This window comes from Gastrolobium bilobum, unplaced genomic scaffold, assembly GCF_033153095.1.
Source record: "Gastrolobium bilobum isolate Gb01-03AN ecotype WA unplaced genomic scaffold, APGP_CSIRO_Gbil_v1 utg1697, whole genome shotgun sequence".
NCBI classification, from domain to species: Eukaryota; Viridiplantae; Streptophyta; class Magnoliopsida; order Fabales; family Fabaceae; genus Gastrolobium; species Gastrolobium bilobum.
In genome coordinates this window covers 182,654-198,902 of record NW_026897543.1, presented here as the reverse complement: position 1 = coordinate 198,902, position 16,249 = coordinate 182,654, and the positions used below count along the sequence as shown (strand labels likewise).

At 34.0% G+C, this 16,249-nt stretch overlaps 1 protein-coding gene across 1 annotated transcript; it reads right to left on the bottom strand.

Annotated features, from left to right (window-relative positions):
• Positions 1-748: 748 nt before the first annotated feature.
• On the bottom strand, positions 749-13,547 carry LOC133307925 (U-box domain-containing protein 32). The gene is made up of 9 exons (XM_061508494.1): positions 13,205-13,547; positions 12,058-12,179; positions 11,253-11,374; positions 10,502-10,606; positions 8,879-9,006; positions 8,616-8,731; positions 6,937-7,458; positions 1,614-2,363; positions 749-1,179 (listed from the first exon to the last, which is right to left on the bottom strand). Exons 1-9 carry the CDS (start codon positions 13,383-13,385, stop codon positions 1,000-1,002), a joined length of 2,226 nt encoding a protein of 741 aa, XP_061364478.1. The 5' UTR covers positions 13,386-13,547; the 3' UTR covers positions 749-999.
• Positions 13,548-16,249: the final 2,702 nt, after the last annotated feature.

Genomic DNA, 16,249 nt, shown 5'->3' with positions numbered 1-16,249 from the left:
ATAAGGTAAAAAAAAAAACACACTCTTGATCTTGGAAGTTGCAAGGTGTGGTTTAGTATTAGTAACGATGAATGGGATTTAAATGCTGTCTTTTGCAACATTCTGGAGCAAAGGATACTCCAACTGGGACATATATTTGCTTGTTTGTTTTCTCTTGCTAGTGGCAATATTAATTATTAAAAGTATAATGAATTACGATAATATTAATTCAATAATAAGTTGTTCATTTGCTAATTACACTGAATGTGATAATTATACTAACAACTTCAATTCCGCTAGGTCCCGTTGGTTGCACACAAAAGATTGTATTGTTTCATCTATATAGTCTATAGTCTATAGTCTATAGTCTATACATTCATCATATTACTTTTTTGATTTCCTCTCCATCTATTAAAATAAGATATGATTCTTCCATTGATAAAACTTGATAAATTAACATGCAATAGATATCCCCAATTGTTTTGAGACATGTTCTTAATCTAGCAGTAAAAATATACATATAAAATATATATTTACATATATATTTATTCAAGTCAACCAAATTTACCCACTGATTGAACCAGTAACTCAATAATCTAATATCCCAACTGAGTTGATGACAGGATCAGATTTTATAACATCGTTCATGTGTTTGAAAGGGAAATTATTTTGAATTAAAATAATCTAATTTCCCATAAAACGAAGGGGAAAGGAATGGAAGGATGGTTAAATCAAGTAGTAAGTGTCATTCGGCTAGTATAGTTTAGATGTTTAAAATCCTCCAGAAAACTTCAAATTTTGAGAACTTCAAATTTTAAACTGTTCATAAGAATGAATAAGGGTTTTGAAAAACTACATTCTATTCCCTCATTTTTAGAAAGCTCCCAAACAAAAGGGGAAGGTTTAATTAAAAATTTCCCGTCCCCTATATTTTCCTCCCTTCTCCACCCTAACTTCCTATTAACATAAAGTATAATTTACACCCGCACATGTGCAAGTACTATAGATAATGAAAAGAGCTCACTGTTGTTGCCACTCCTGAATTGCATTATGTAGCGCATAATTAGGCATCAAATCTGTGTGTTCAAGCTTGAGGTTTGTCATGGGGGAAGTGTCGTGACCACTTTTCAACCATCCTCTTATTGCCTCTGCTTCGTATGTAAAGCCATCGGCAGCTATGTATGGATCTTCCATCACTTCCTGCAAAACCAATAAATATCACTATGATTATCATTAATAGGAAAGCAATTAACTATTTATATCACTTATATTTTGAACGAGAAACCCATAGCTTTGACTCTGAGAATCAGCATGCTGTAACAACTGAAATAATTTAGCAAGAGTAAGTGGCATAGAAAGGAAAAGGAACATCCAGCACCCTACTTGAGAAAGTAATTTCTTATATAAACTAATAGAGCTACGTAGCAAAAAAAGAAAGCCAGAATTTCGATTAAGGGTGATTATTGGATAAGAAGAAGTGGGTAGGACCAAGCATCTATACAGGAGTCAATAAATACTAAGTCATTCTGCCAAACGTTTCAGGCGGAAAAAAGAAGAAGGTTATGTAGCATTTTCCATACAATAAAGGACAAGATTTTGATAAAGACGCATTTGGAACAATTTATGACCTTCACCTGAAAAATGGGGCAGACAAAATGCGAAGGAGCACGTTGAAGCTTCTTTGAAGTCAAACATGGTGGCATGTTGATGCAAGTAGCTCTGAATGGTTCAAGAACACACCAGATTTCGGACACAAGGTCTGGCCGGTTCAACCAAGTCTTTTTGCAACACCTCAATGCTAAATATGCCAGTTGTTCGGTTTGATGAAGAGGCCATTCACCAGCTGAAAAGTCCAATACTGCTTTAAGGTTTTCCTTTTTCAATGCACATTTCATATCTCTAACTAGCCCCGAAAGTGGTCTTCCAGTTAGAAGTTGTAACAATATGATTCCGAATGAATACACATCTGATTCTGGTGTGAACTTGCCAGTGACAAGATACTCCGGATCTAAATACGCCAAACTTTCATTTGGGTTGTTACATATTGTGCTTTTGTCAGCTGAATCCACACTTTGTTGGACTAAAGAAGCAATGCCCAAGTCACCAAGTTTGGCAACAAAGTTAGAATCAAGGAGGATCTTACTAGGTTTCAAATTCCCATGGATAATACAAGGTTCACTTGAGTGAAGGAAGACTACAGCAGAGCATATGTCAGTAGCAATGGATATTCGAATTTGCCATGGAAGTGGTGTCTTGTCTTTGCGGGCAAGGTGGCTTTCAAGGCTGCCATTGTTTAGGTACTCATACACAAGTGACCTGGACTCTGCACAGCTTCCAATTAGTGTTAACAGGTTTGGATGTCTTACCCTACTCAAAACCTCTACCTGAAATTCATCCAATAATATAGCCAAGTAAAAAAAAAAAAAAAAAAATCTGTGAGTTCCTCGGTTAAGCAGAAGTGCAGAACCTATGACAGATTCATTCAATCAAGATTTTTTGGACCAAGCAGTCAAGATTATTTAATCACATGTATGCTTGAAGATTAGAGACTTGCAAATTGAGAATATATATTTTAGTCTAATAAGAGGAGCCAATTAGATAAAGCTTTAAAGTAAAAAGAAAATAGAACTCTGGAGACTTATAATTGATCTTTTTTAGAAAGGAAAAGTCATAAATGCACCATACTGATAATTTCTCTCGCTCAATATACATCAAATTATCAAAAAGTCCTAAAAAATTAGTCAGGTGTATAATAAGTTATAAAGTGATCCTATGATATTATAGTGCAGCTCTTTTGTTGTAAATAATTGTATGAGTAAATACCTTTCTGAGTCCTCAACAAAAAACACGGAACCCATTTTAATTCCTTAGAAAAAAAAAGTATCCATATTAGTCTTTTTTTAAGATAACATGGGTCTTCTTTGAATTTCAGAGGGACCACAATTTAAAAAAACTGGAATTTCAAAGGGACCATAAGTCGATTTTTTTTCCCAAGGGATTAAAACGAGTTCCGTGTTTTTTGTTGAAGACCCAAAAGGGTATTTACTCTAATTGTATTATAATTATTTATTTTTATTTATTTTTCATTCTTGAGTCTTCTTTGGGCTTTAACCCATTAGGCCATTCAGTCTCTATAAATACAGAGCTCTTGTACATTTTTAATATACAATTTTCACATAATACAATCCTACTTTTCAAGTTGGTATCAAAGCTCTCGCTTCTAAGGGCTCTACTTTCGCAACTGCCGCATTTAGAGCGGAACCTTATTTGTTAGCCTCTTGCCGCCACTACCCACTACCGGAAAAAAAAATTCAGGGACCTTTTGGACCAAGAGGACCACTGTTTGACTTCGTTTTTCCAGATCAATCAATCTACAGACATTTCCAGCAGTGGGTCTTTGATTACGTCACAAAAATAGGATCATTTTGGCCACTCACACCTCATTTGATCAAATCTGATTTTTGTTGTTGTTGTTTAGGATGTTTAGAGACCTTTACTTGTCATAAAAATTGGATCTTTTTGGCCACTCGTGCCTCCTTTGATTAGATCTGATTTTTTTGTTGCTCTTTAGGACGTTCAGAGGCTTCTACAACATCGTCTGGTTGTGCGTTTGTGTGTTTTTTGCCTCAAGTTGCAGATTTCTTGGCCTTTTCTGGTTTCCCCTTTTGCAGATCTAATAATTTTGCTTCTGTTTGGACTTAAACTTGAAGTTGTTCTGTTGTTTGGGCTCTCTGGAGACTTTTTTTTGACTTCATTGGTAATTACCCACTTCTTTTGGGTTGTTCCCTTTGATTTGTTTTGTTTGTCCATGGGACATTGGTGCACCTATTGTAAGAGTGTTGGACACATAAGAGACGTGTTTTCGCTTTCATGGGAAGTGTGATAATGTTACTCCATATGTGAATTTGCAAAATACCATCGAGTGTCCTTTCCTTTTAGTGCTATCAAAAGCATTGAACCTTTTTTTCTGCTTCATTCTGATGTTGGGGCCCTTCTAAATTGCATAGTGTTTTAGGTGCAAAATGGTTTGTTGTTTTTATTGACGATTGTACTCGGGTGACATGGATATTCTTGATGAAAGACAAGTCTAAAGTACCATAGATATTTATCCGATTTTATCACATGGTCGAGACTTAGTTTGGTAAGAATATTAAAAGATTAAGATCTGATAATGGTACTGAGTATGTCAACCAACGTCTGTCGCTATTCATTTCAGACAGAGGTATGATTCATGAGCTCACATGTGTTGATACCCCTCAACAAAACGGGGTTGCTGAAAGAAAAAATGTCACCTCCTTGAAGTCACTAGAGTGCTATTGTTCCAGACATCTGTTCCTAGTTCTTATTAGGGAGAAGACGTGTTAGTTGTAGCCTTTGTGATCAACCGCTTACCACGGGTCCTTAACAATACCTATCCTACTCGTTCCATGACTTCCTTCTTTCTTTTTGTTCCCATTTTGCTGAGTCTTCCGCCACGAGTGTTTGATTGTGTAGCCGTTGTCCATGTTCATAAACAACATCGCAGTAAGTTGGATCCTAGGGCTCTTAAGTGTGTCTTCCTTGGTTATGCCCCTGATAAAAAAGGCTACAAGTGTTATCATCCTCCGAGTCGAAATTTTTTTGTTTCTATGAGTGCCACCTTTTATGAATCTGAGTCCTTTTTTCAGGGTCCTTATCTTCAGGAGGAGAACAATTCTTCAGAAGGCTCGTCCCCTTCCTTCTGAGTCTAGTTCATCCTTGTCTACTCCTACACCTCTCCCTCCTGTGACTACTCTTGATATGTTAGAACCTTCAAGTACACATAAGATACGGAAAATTTTGACACCTGAATTGGTATATCAGAGGAGGAAACAACCCATACTGCTTCACCAGCAACTTCAATCGTCTGAATAACTGGTAAGTCCTGAATCTCTTGTTTCTGAACATGATATTATTGTCTCTAATGACTTACCCATTGCTTTTGATAATTTACTCAGCGTCTTTGATGACTTATCCATTGCCTTAAGAAAAGGAAAAAGATCTTGCACCCAATACCCTATTTCTCAATTTGTTTCCTCTACTAACCTTTTTATGTAGCACAAAAGCTTTATGTCAGCACTAGATTCCATTTCCATCCCAAAATCAGTGCACGAAGCATTAAAAGATAAGAATTGAGTTCAGGCCATGCAAGAGGAGATGAATGCCTTGGAGAAGAATAAAACATGGAAGGTTGTTGATAAACCCAATGGAAAGAAAGTAGTAGGGTGTAGATGGGATTATGCCCTAAAGTACAATTCTGATAGTACTCTTGAGAGATATAAGGCTTGATTAGTTGCCAAGGGTTACACTCAGACCTATGACATTGATTATGAAGAAACTAATGCCCCAATTGTAAAGATGAATATTGTGAGAACCTTGTTGTCTCTTATTGCCTATCACAACTGGGATATAAATCAATTTGATGTGAAGAATGTTTTCCTGAATGGTGAATTAGAAGAAGTTTGCATGGAAATCCCGTCTGGTTTTGACTCTATGGATGGAGAAAATAAAGTTTGTAGGTTAAAGAAGACCTTGTATGGATTGAAGCAGTCTCCTCGTGCTTGGTTTGAGAGGTTTACTAAGGTTATGATGACCGTAAGATACAAACAGAGTCAAGAAGACCACACATTTTTCTTTAAGCAATCTCAAGATGGGAAGCTTATTGTGCTCCTTGTGTATGTTGATGACATTATTATAACAGGAGATGATATTGCGGAGAGACATGTTCTACAAGCATGACTAGTCTCTGAATTTGAGATTAAAGACCTTGGGAGATTGAAATATTTCCTAGGGATAGAGATAGCTCATTTAAAGGAAGGAATTTTTATCAGTCAGAGAAAATATGTCCTTGATCTTCTTAAAGAAGCAAGAAAACTTAGGTGTAACCCAACTAGTACTCCTATTTGGCTCATACTAGACCAAACCTAACTTATGTTATTAGTATTGTGAGTCAGTTCAAACATAATCCAAAAGAAAAACACATGTAGGCAGTAGATAGAATTCTTCAGTACCTTAAAGCCACTACTGGTAAAGGATTGTTATTCCAGCATGATAGCAATCTCTCTTTAGAAGTTTATACTGATGCCGATTATCCTGGATCCGTGACTGACCGTCGATCTACCACTAGTTATTGTATGTTCCTTTGTGGTAACTTAGTGACATGGAGAAGTAAGAAACATGATGTGGTTGTCAGGTCAAGTGCAGAGGCTGAATTTCGAGTTATGGCTCAAGGCATTTGTGAATTACTATGGTTGAAGATTATACTTGACGATCTTAAAATAAGATATGAAGGACCTATGAAGCTATTTGGTGATAATAAGTTCGCCATTTGTATAGCTCATAATCCAGTTCAACATGATCGGACTAATCATATTTAGGTCAACCTTCATTTCATCAAAGAGAAACTGGATAACGGGTTGATTGCCACTCTATACATTTCTTCTGGGCGTCAATTAGTTGATATTCTGACGAAGGGACTTCCCTCAAATAGATTTCAAGAGCTTACTAGCAAGTTGGGAATGATTATCTATTCCTCAGTTTGAGGGGGAGTGTTGTAAATAATTGTATTGTAATTATTTATTTTTATTTATTTACATGGTATCAGAGCCTTATGTCCCGGGTTTGATCCTCGCAACCCACTTTCTCATGTGGAATTTCTTAGTACAAGTAGGTGGGCCTGTCCATCCTTCAACCCAGTGAGCTCTCGTGTGAGGGGGCATGTTAGAGATATATAAAAAACCATTGATGTAGCCTCACCACCAGCTTAAACTTTTGGGTTGAATTGGTTCTTTATATCTTTGGAAACGGTAAAGATCATAGGTATTAATCAAGTAAAACCAGAACTCATTCTGACACCTTTTGGGGTCTTTAATGAGCACTTACTGACACTGTAACTTCCAGACAGCCAAGTAGACACTATATTAGAGAATATAAGATTACCTGATGTTGGAACTCAAGTTGGCTCTGACAACCATAAGAGGGTAACATTTTTATGGCGACATGCATGTTGCGAAGCAATCCCTTGTAAACACTTCCATACCTTCCCTCGCCAACCTTCCAAGATGGGTCAAAATCGTGAGTTGCCTCATTGATCTCCATGAAGGAAAATGCTGGAAATTCTACAGCATAAGAGAATGTAGCATCTCCAAATTCCCTCATCACTTTGACTTTCCTAACGGCATTTGCATGCTCTATCCTTAGCTTATCTCGTTTTTCCCTGAAACTTATCAAGAGGTCCACAGCTGATATGATCTTCTCCTCCAACTCTGTCACCGTACACTGGGACTCAAAAAATTGGCTCTTAAGGGCTGAAATTTGGTCTTGGACCATTTGCAATTCATACGTTATTTCATCTCGTTGATTCTTCATTTTCTGTACTTCTAGCTTTTCCCTTGCCAACTGTTCTTCAACTTCTTTTCTTCTACTTATCTCCTTAGCACACCAGCTTTGAAATGTTTTGTCCTGTCAAAATGCAAGTTGAAGCAAAGTTTCAGGAGAAAAATGGAATCGATCTAGTTCATCCATAATCAGGCAGCAATTCATAGAGCACATATATTATACATATCTATCCAAGCAATAAGCATGCCCATCTATATGGACAAATACAGGCATTTGCCACATTAAGCTGATGATCATTTACATATGATAATTAGGCTTATGTTTAAACCCATTGAGTCATACACATAATGTAATGGTGATAAGGATACTAGTGATGAAGACATTGTGGTTGATGGTCTGACTTAAATTAGGAGAAAATTCGTTGTCCAACAGATCTTTCTGTATCAAAATCCAAGTATAAATCAAAGATTAAAATAGAAAATGAAGTGGAGACAGTACTACAGGCAATCGACAAATCCTTCATGCTCAGAACTACTGTAAATAAGGCAGCACATTGCCGAAGTAAAAAGTCAGAACTACAAGCCCTGGCCTTTTTCAAAATGGCAGAACATGATCTTTGAGCCAGGTAAACCAGGAAGCAGTCTGACGGACCATGCTCTCTTTTCCCCCCTTATTTTCAAATACTACGCTCTGAATCTGAATAGCTAGCTACCAAGGATCATAATTTAAGAAACCGACCCTGGGAAATTATTAGGTTCAAAAGACTAGTTTTCATATTTTATCAATTTAAGAAAATACAGAATTTGTTTTGCTTTCAACCTCCAAAGTACTGTTCTCTACTTTCTATCGCTTTAATGCCTCTCCAAATCCTTTTCATTTCATGCTCTTGACATCTATGATGTTTTTTCCAGTCTACCATTTATTTCGCTTGCTTGTTCCCTTCATCTTTTTCCTCATGCAAAGTCATGAAAAATTCTAAATTTACCAGTTGGTTTAAAATGAAAAGATGCTATGGATTGAAATGAATTTTTTTCTAGACTAAGAGTAATATCCAAAATCCTTTCAATATACTCTCTGGTCTTATTCACAAGAAGTCATGCCTTTATGTTATTTCGAAAATCATGAATTTAATGGATGGGTTCACTTAACCTTTAGTGCAGGCAGTTGGACAAAAAGACTCCTACCATAAAATAGTAGCAGCACCCCAGAAAATGTAAAAGCATGCATGAAAATAGCAGAAACTTGTGCACCAAGGTTGAAGGGGAACAATCACCTCTCACCTCATGAAAAAGCAAATCTGTCAACTTCGTCCTGTCAACAACACTATTCAAGGACCATTTTGAATTTAACGAACAGTGGGAATTGACATTTTCAATCTCTTCCATATCATCAGAATCTGCACAAACCTGTCACAAGTTATTCCCCAAACAATACTTGTGGAAAATGACAAATGACATCAGCTGAAAAAAATCTATGCCATTTTAAAATTAAAAACAAATAAACAAACAAAGAGAGAATAAAAAAAAACTTCTAGCAAGAATACCTAAATATTTCAATGCATCATGAATCGATTCTGATTTAAACTTTTCTGATTGTTTGGCTTCCGTATTTGAATTGAGCACCAACAATGGAGGGGCAGTCTCTATTTCAGATGTATGTTTACTATCTACCCTGTTTTATTGTTCACATTTCACAAAAGTGCAAGAGATAGCACATGTTATTAGCTGAATAATTACCAACATTACAGAATATGATAAACAAAGCCAAATAGAAAGAACAAAATTTGTTACAAGGGCATCTCATTGGAAACATAATAACCAGTCAGAGTTTTGGTCCATTTTGTTCTTTTCCAGCATTAATTCAATCTGTCATTTAACTCATCCCCGCTCTGAATATGAAATACAAATTATTTATGGCAATCATTAACAAAACAAAATTAGTCATTTCTCCTTTAGCTATTTTTTCTTCCTAAGCATTACCGGTCACTGTCAAATCTTCTGAAACAGCGGTAGTTGATTCATACCATGCTCTTCAACACTCTTCTAGAGCATATATTTGTTGATGCTTTGGTAAAATAAAATCATTCTCATGGAATGAATTTTTCACAAAATACACACAACTTGGGTTAAAAGCTCCCATTTCGTAGATCATCTTAACAAAACTTATATTAATCTGAAACTGATTTATACTCCATTGATATAAGTGATCATTAAAGTTTAATATACTTTTCAAATGTAAGAAAATATCAACTAAATGATTAATTAGTTGCTGATATCAAATCTAAAATTTGACCTGCAGATGGGTATCAGTAGTTCCTAACACCATCCCCACCCCACATTGACGTACATATAGGGGTTATATCTTGTGAAAAATGAAGAATGAATCATGACCATTGAATCTTATATGAATGGCCAAGATTATAAGATTTTATCACGTGGCTTTTTCAAATAATAATACACCTGAGCTTTAAGTGATCTTACAAACTTGACCGTTCGTGGAATATTCAATGGTAATGATTCACTCCTCACATTTTTCAAATAAGTCTAGCTTAAGTAGATAGGAACCCACACAGCTGGCAATATCTTATATACTTCCTGCAAATCCCACTCTGCCCATTGTTGGTGGGATCTAAGGGAGTTCAGAACCAAATCAATCCAATCAAAACCGAATAAATTGAATAATAATAAAAAAACAAATAAACTGAATAAATAAATAAATAAAAATAGAGCAGTGGAGAGCAGTTGACTTTTCCCCTCAAAACCAATCGAATCCAATCCGTGAACACCCCTATTGAGATCTGAACCTAAGATATCGAAAACAGAGTGACAGTGTTGAATCAATTACCCTGCGAGTAATATGACCAAACCATCCTGGAAAATCCTCCCTCATATTTTCCTCCATCAACCTATTGCCCTACTCCATTTCCTTTAATGTATTTAGCTATTCTTGCCTAGTATTTCTTATTTTTTAATCGTAAAGTGATTCATACATAAACTTTCAGTCAAATCAGATTGAATAAATATACTGTTTCTTAATAGCTCATCCATCCATATCATAAACTGCTATAAAGATATTGACAAAGACACTCATGCGGTCTACTTAATCTACATTAAATATTGCAATCATGTACTAACACTGTGAATGTCATTTTCATTTACATTTTTACCTAGTACATATGAGGCTGCCCTTGCAAATGAACCAAATATTACAGGATAGCAATGCTTTTTCACATACAAGAATAGCTTTCTCCGATTCTTGCTCAGCCAGTTTACTGCAATTTCAACCACTGCAATTCAGCAATTTATATAAAAGATGCAGATTGACACAACTCTAAGTCAGACTCAAAATAAAACTCGTGACGTAATTTTTCATTCAACAGGGCAGAAATAAGCAATTTTGTTTGGACATTCTACTCTATGCTTAATTTTTTTACATAGTAATTATAAAGTTGGTTGAACAAAATGTTAGTTCAGTACCCTTGTCAAAATCCTCAGGCCAAGTGGTAATTTCTAGTGATAAATTTTTTCAATACCAGTAACCCTACATGAACATCAATGTTAATATGGGAACAAAATTAAGATAGAGCCTTCCTCAATAATGGAAACATGAAAAAAATCAAGAATGCAGCATAGCTTCCCAATATCTACGCATATTTGAAGTGGAAACTCCCTATAAACAACTATATACAGAACACAAAGGAGAGGCCATAAACACAATCGTATCCCAATTCCCAAAGCAAATTGAGAAGAGAGACACTGCCATGAAGATGGAGATCGTCTAGACCAATTATATTTTCATTTCATTAAGAGCCCCAGTTTTACAGCATAAGTTTCTAGTAGTTTCAAGAGGAAAAGAAAGAAGGAAGGAAATCAATCGGAGCATTGAAGTAAATAGCAACCGAGGTTTGGAATTGATACCCCAAGTTATATCTGTCTGCTGCTGCTCCCATTACAAGCCATCTAATATTGTGTTTAGCAATTGCTTCTACGATCCCCTTTTCAATATCATCCCTCTCAATCAACAACTTATAGGCCTGTACCTGCAGAAATATGTTATAATGTAAACAAAGTCTAGACTTCTTCAAGAAATAGGTACTAAACAGGACAATCATCTTCTCAACTATTACATTTCACTGTTTAAATTAACAAAAATTCAAAGATCACAAAATGATTCAGAGAAAGCAGTCAATACTTTATTATGCTAACTAGTTTCCCTTAGAGAAAGAGAAAAGTTCAATTCACCCCCTCCAACTTAGGCTCATGTGCACTTTGGTTCTCAAACTTTAAAAAGCATGCAACACGATCCCTAAACTTCCTAAAGCATGCATTTTAGTTCTTTCTAATCTTACATCAAACAATAAACATATTTTTTTTGTTTTAAGACCAAAGTGCACTCAAACCTAAGTTGGAGAAGATACATTGAACTTTTTCCATCAAGAAATTTGGTACAAAAAACGGTCATGTGATTTGAGTATGACAATTTTTGTTGATGTTTCAATATTAGACGAAAGGACTATAGAACACACTTTAAAAAGGTTAAGGATCGCATTGCACATTTTTAAAGCTTGAGGACCAAAATGTACTTGGCCTTAAGTTGGAGGGAGTAAATTAGATTTCCCCAGAAATAGATAAATTTAGATTAAGTATTCAGAGCCGGTGGATAATAGTACACCTTAGCAGATAATTTGTCAACAGGAATTAAAGAATAAGAAAAGGACAATACTCCTGCTGGGACCAGAGTGAGAATGTATTGGTCTAGGAGTTCATGCACTGTTTGACTTCCATGCTCCTGGAATGCCTTGATTGCATTGTCTTTGGGTTCATAACCAGAGAGGTATCCGTCTGCTGCATATGTGGGAAAATAAATAAAAACAAGAAGAAGAAAAAAAATTAGGTAGTTTGTTAAATATTATCAAACTATCAGATGAGACCTACCCAATCCAGAATGAAGATAGGCATAACAAGCTCAGCACTAACTAGAGCAGCTATATCAGAACCAGAAATAAACGCCAGAGCCAAAATAGGGACAGTTTTTTTCTCTCTTCCCTCTTTAATTTTGAGACAGAGAACTATGCTCCATCAATAATTCACATTCGTGTTGTTGGATGTCACATCAATATTAACTGATTTGATGAAAAACAAGTATCAAGGATAAGACAAGCATTTAATTTCTTTTTCAATGTCTCCTCAATCCTTAAGCAATAACTGCAGAAAGCCCATTATTTTTCACAAGCACGTCTTTTGCTGACATTTTTATCACACTTATCACCGGTCAAAGTTCACTCCAAGTAGTGAATTACCCAATGGTGGAGCGAGGGAAGGGCGAGGGAGGGCAGTCGTCCCCTTCAAGTTTATATAAGTCTTTAGTTATGACCTTAATTTGAGTTGTTTTTGGTCATATATAGAGTGTTCAACCCCTTCAAATTCTTAAAAGTTTTCGGTTGTGAAGATCATTTCTTTTACTTTGATTACATAGATAGTAATAACTTACAAGGTAGCGATTTCGCCCCCCTTTACAAAATTTTCATCAAAGACTTGCCATATATGAAAAACGGCATAATCCAATATTAGTATCCTCAGCTTCACCCTCTTAACAGTTCAATTCAATATCATCAATCTTCCTTTCTTCTTCAACGAGGTCTAGCCATTCATTTATTTTTTAAAGTAATAAAAAAAAAGGAAACAAATAGACACATACGATCCAACCCAAAAACTAAATCCCAAATTAGCAACCATTCAACCCAACAAGCAAAAATGAATAAATAGATAATCAAACCACCAATAAATTTTCCACTAAAAAAGTATACTTTTATCAACCGTTTGATGATCAGAAAAACACCCGCAAAAAAAAAAAGACAATAGATACTCACTCAACGAATTCACAGGCTCAGGTTGGTGAACGTGAAGAACACAAATTTTCTTCCCTGAGAAATTCTGAGCTGCCCAATGCAACAGTTGTTGACTCTTCTCCGCGTTCTTACCCACCGCAACATACACTGTGTCCTCCTCTCGCTCTTCTGCAACTTCAACCCCTTCTCTGATGCTACCCATCAGATCCAAAACAACCAAACGGCGGAAAATTTGAGAGTTGGGGAAGAAGCGGGTAGAGGAATCGTTCCGAGTTAGAGAGACTCAGCGGGTCAGGTACCGAGTCATGTAGTGGAGGAACACTTTAGAAGACAAAACATTATTTGTGAGGATTCTGAGGACTAAAGAGTGATGAGTTCGGTATTTGAAGTGAAGAAGAAGCAATTGATTTTGATGGAAACTGCGTTTAGAAAAAAATAAAGTGCTTTTCTTCAATGAGTGGGTCCCGATCGATAATGTGTGGGTGAACCGCAAAGGACTTTATATTTGCAGATTGGCTTTAATTAAGGCTTAATCACTAAGAATTACTATTTATTGTGGTATTATTATTTAGGAAAATTATTTTTTTTATGGCACATCGAAATTTGTGTTATTCTTTTTGTTTTTGTTTTTTTAGAGAAAAAGTGTGTCGTTAGAAGAGAGAAGAGAAAAGAGATAGATAAAGGAAGAAAGAGAGTTGATAAAAAAAAAAATATGTGGGTCTCACTTCTTTGTGAGAGTGAAAGAATATAAGTTGTGTCATTTAAAGGGATAAATATTTTTCCCTTTTTTTTTTAATAAGTCGTGGTCTCCATCACTTGGTGTGTCTATGGCTTAAGAGATACTATCTCATGTGATATGAGAAAAGAGAAACCCTATTATTTATTATGATAGTGTTATTATTTATGAAATATTGTTTCGTACATATGAGAATTACTTAGTAATTAATTATATATGTTTATAATAGGAAAAAAATATTTGTCATTTTAAATGATACAACTTATATTATTTCACTCTTACAAAAATGTGAGACTCATACCTTTATTTTTTTTTACCCACTCTCTTTTCTCCGTGATCTATGTCTTTCTTTCACTTAAAATAACATAACTTTACATTCTTTAAAATAACACACATTTTTCGCGTCTATAATAATAATAAAATCAATGTACGATTTAATAAAAATTCTAGATTAAAAAATAAATTAACATTTAATTTGAAGCAAAGTCTAATAAGAAAATTTGAATGAAATCTGATGAATCAATTTAAATAAATACTGATACTGATCAATTAGTAATATCTAGAAAAATAAACATATATCAAAATGAGGTATAATATATGAGATGACTCAATTATTTTTTTTCCACTTGATATATGATATTGTTTTTACTGATAGTACATGTCAAAATCTATAATGATACAAGAAAAACAAATATAACTTAAAAATTAAGTAAATAAAATATATTTAATCAATCATGATGCTAACAAAATAATAAATTTCCAAATTGATTAGAGAATCAATCCTGGATTGAACTCCAAACTAATTGAAACATAGTTTAATTTTACCTCTCAACAATATGCTACTTTTATTTGTATCTCATCTTATATTATTTTTAGAATAATAATATGATTAGCTAAGTAAATAGTGTATAAAGAAGAATAATGTCCCATCAAAAATATATTTTATCCTTCTTGGTAATGTTTTAATATCTTATTTTTAGGGGTGTTGTTTTTCTTCTATTATCGAAGAAAACATCATTTTTATGCGGACTCAATCTTCAAACGGGACCCACCACTTCAAAAATTTGTAAAATAAAAATAAACTCAACACAAACTTCGATAAGTCTACGGCAGAAGAGTTCAAATTTCCTGATACATAAGAATTGATTTTCCCTATTTTTAAATATATGATTTTATGTTATTTTAGAAGAATAGTATGAATTACTCAAGTAAGATAACATTGTTTGTGATTTAATTTGAGATATATACAATCATAATGTATTATTAAATATTAGTGATGATAAATAATTTTTTAATATGAAGAAGAATAATATATAAATTATGTAGAGTAATGTACTATTAATTAGATTTAGATTATTTCCTGTTAATTAATAACATAATAATATCATTTTATGGAGAGAAGGACACTAAAACAATTATAATAGGATCCACTGTTATTTGTATATAATTAATTATTATTTTTTGTATTTTTTCCTCTCATAACATAATATTATCGTGTTATTAGGTAGCATAAGAGGATCTAAATCCTCATTAATGAGTTCAAATGTAATATTGGCATAGCTACTTAATTTATAAATGATTATATGCTAAAATTAAATATAAACTTATAGAATCAACCGTAACGTAAGTAGCGTAAAAGGAAATTGTAATGAAACAAGACTATTGACGGTCAAGGTTCCATAAAAGAGATGTAGTCTCTTTCATCTTGAAAACAAACTAAAGAATAATTTAAGATGAGTACAAATAATAATATAAACGACAAAGAATGAAATCCTAAAAAAGAAAAAGAAAGTTCAACTCAATTAATTTATCTTAATTCATGGAAATGCCAACAGCTATACTTTGTTCTGTTTTGAGTTTTTTTTTTTAATTGTTTTTTCAATATTCAACAAGTATTTTGTAATTAAGATGCCAACATATTTTTACTCGCCTTACCACCAAGGATAAATCCCCACTTGTTCTAAAATTCCTAAACTGAATTTGGGACAAGATGGAAATGGTTAAGTTATGGCACAATTTTTTGTGTTATTAATTGTTTGATAGTCAATCATTAATTTTTTTTTGATATTTATAAATAAAATAACTCAATGTTTTATTATAATCTCTTTTTATGTTGTGTATTATTTACGCACAATAGAATCAATCTCCTTTTTGTATTTGGATTATTTATGTCATTTACATTAATTTACGTTATATTGTTTATTGCATCTCATACACCAAATTGTAAAATGACTTTTTATTTTAATCATACAAAACTATTGAATCGGATTAAGATTGCTATTTAAATTAACTAGTTTTAAAATTTATTAGTTCTTCTTATTCAATAAAAT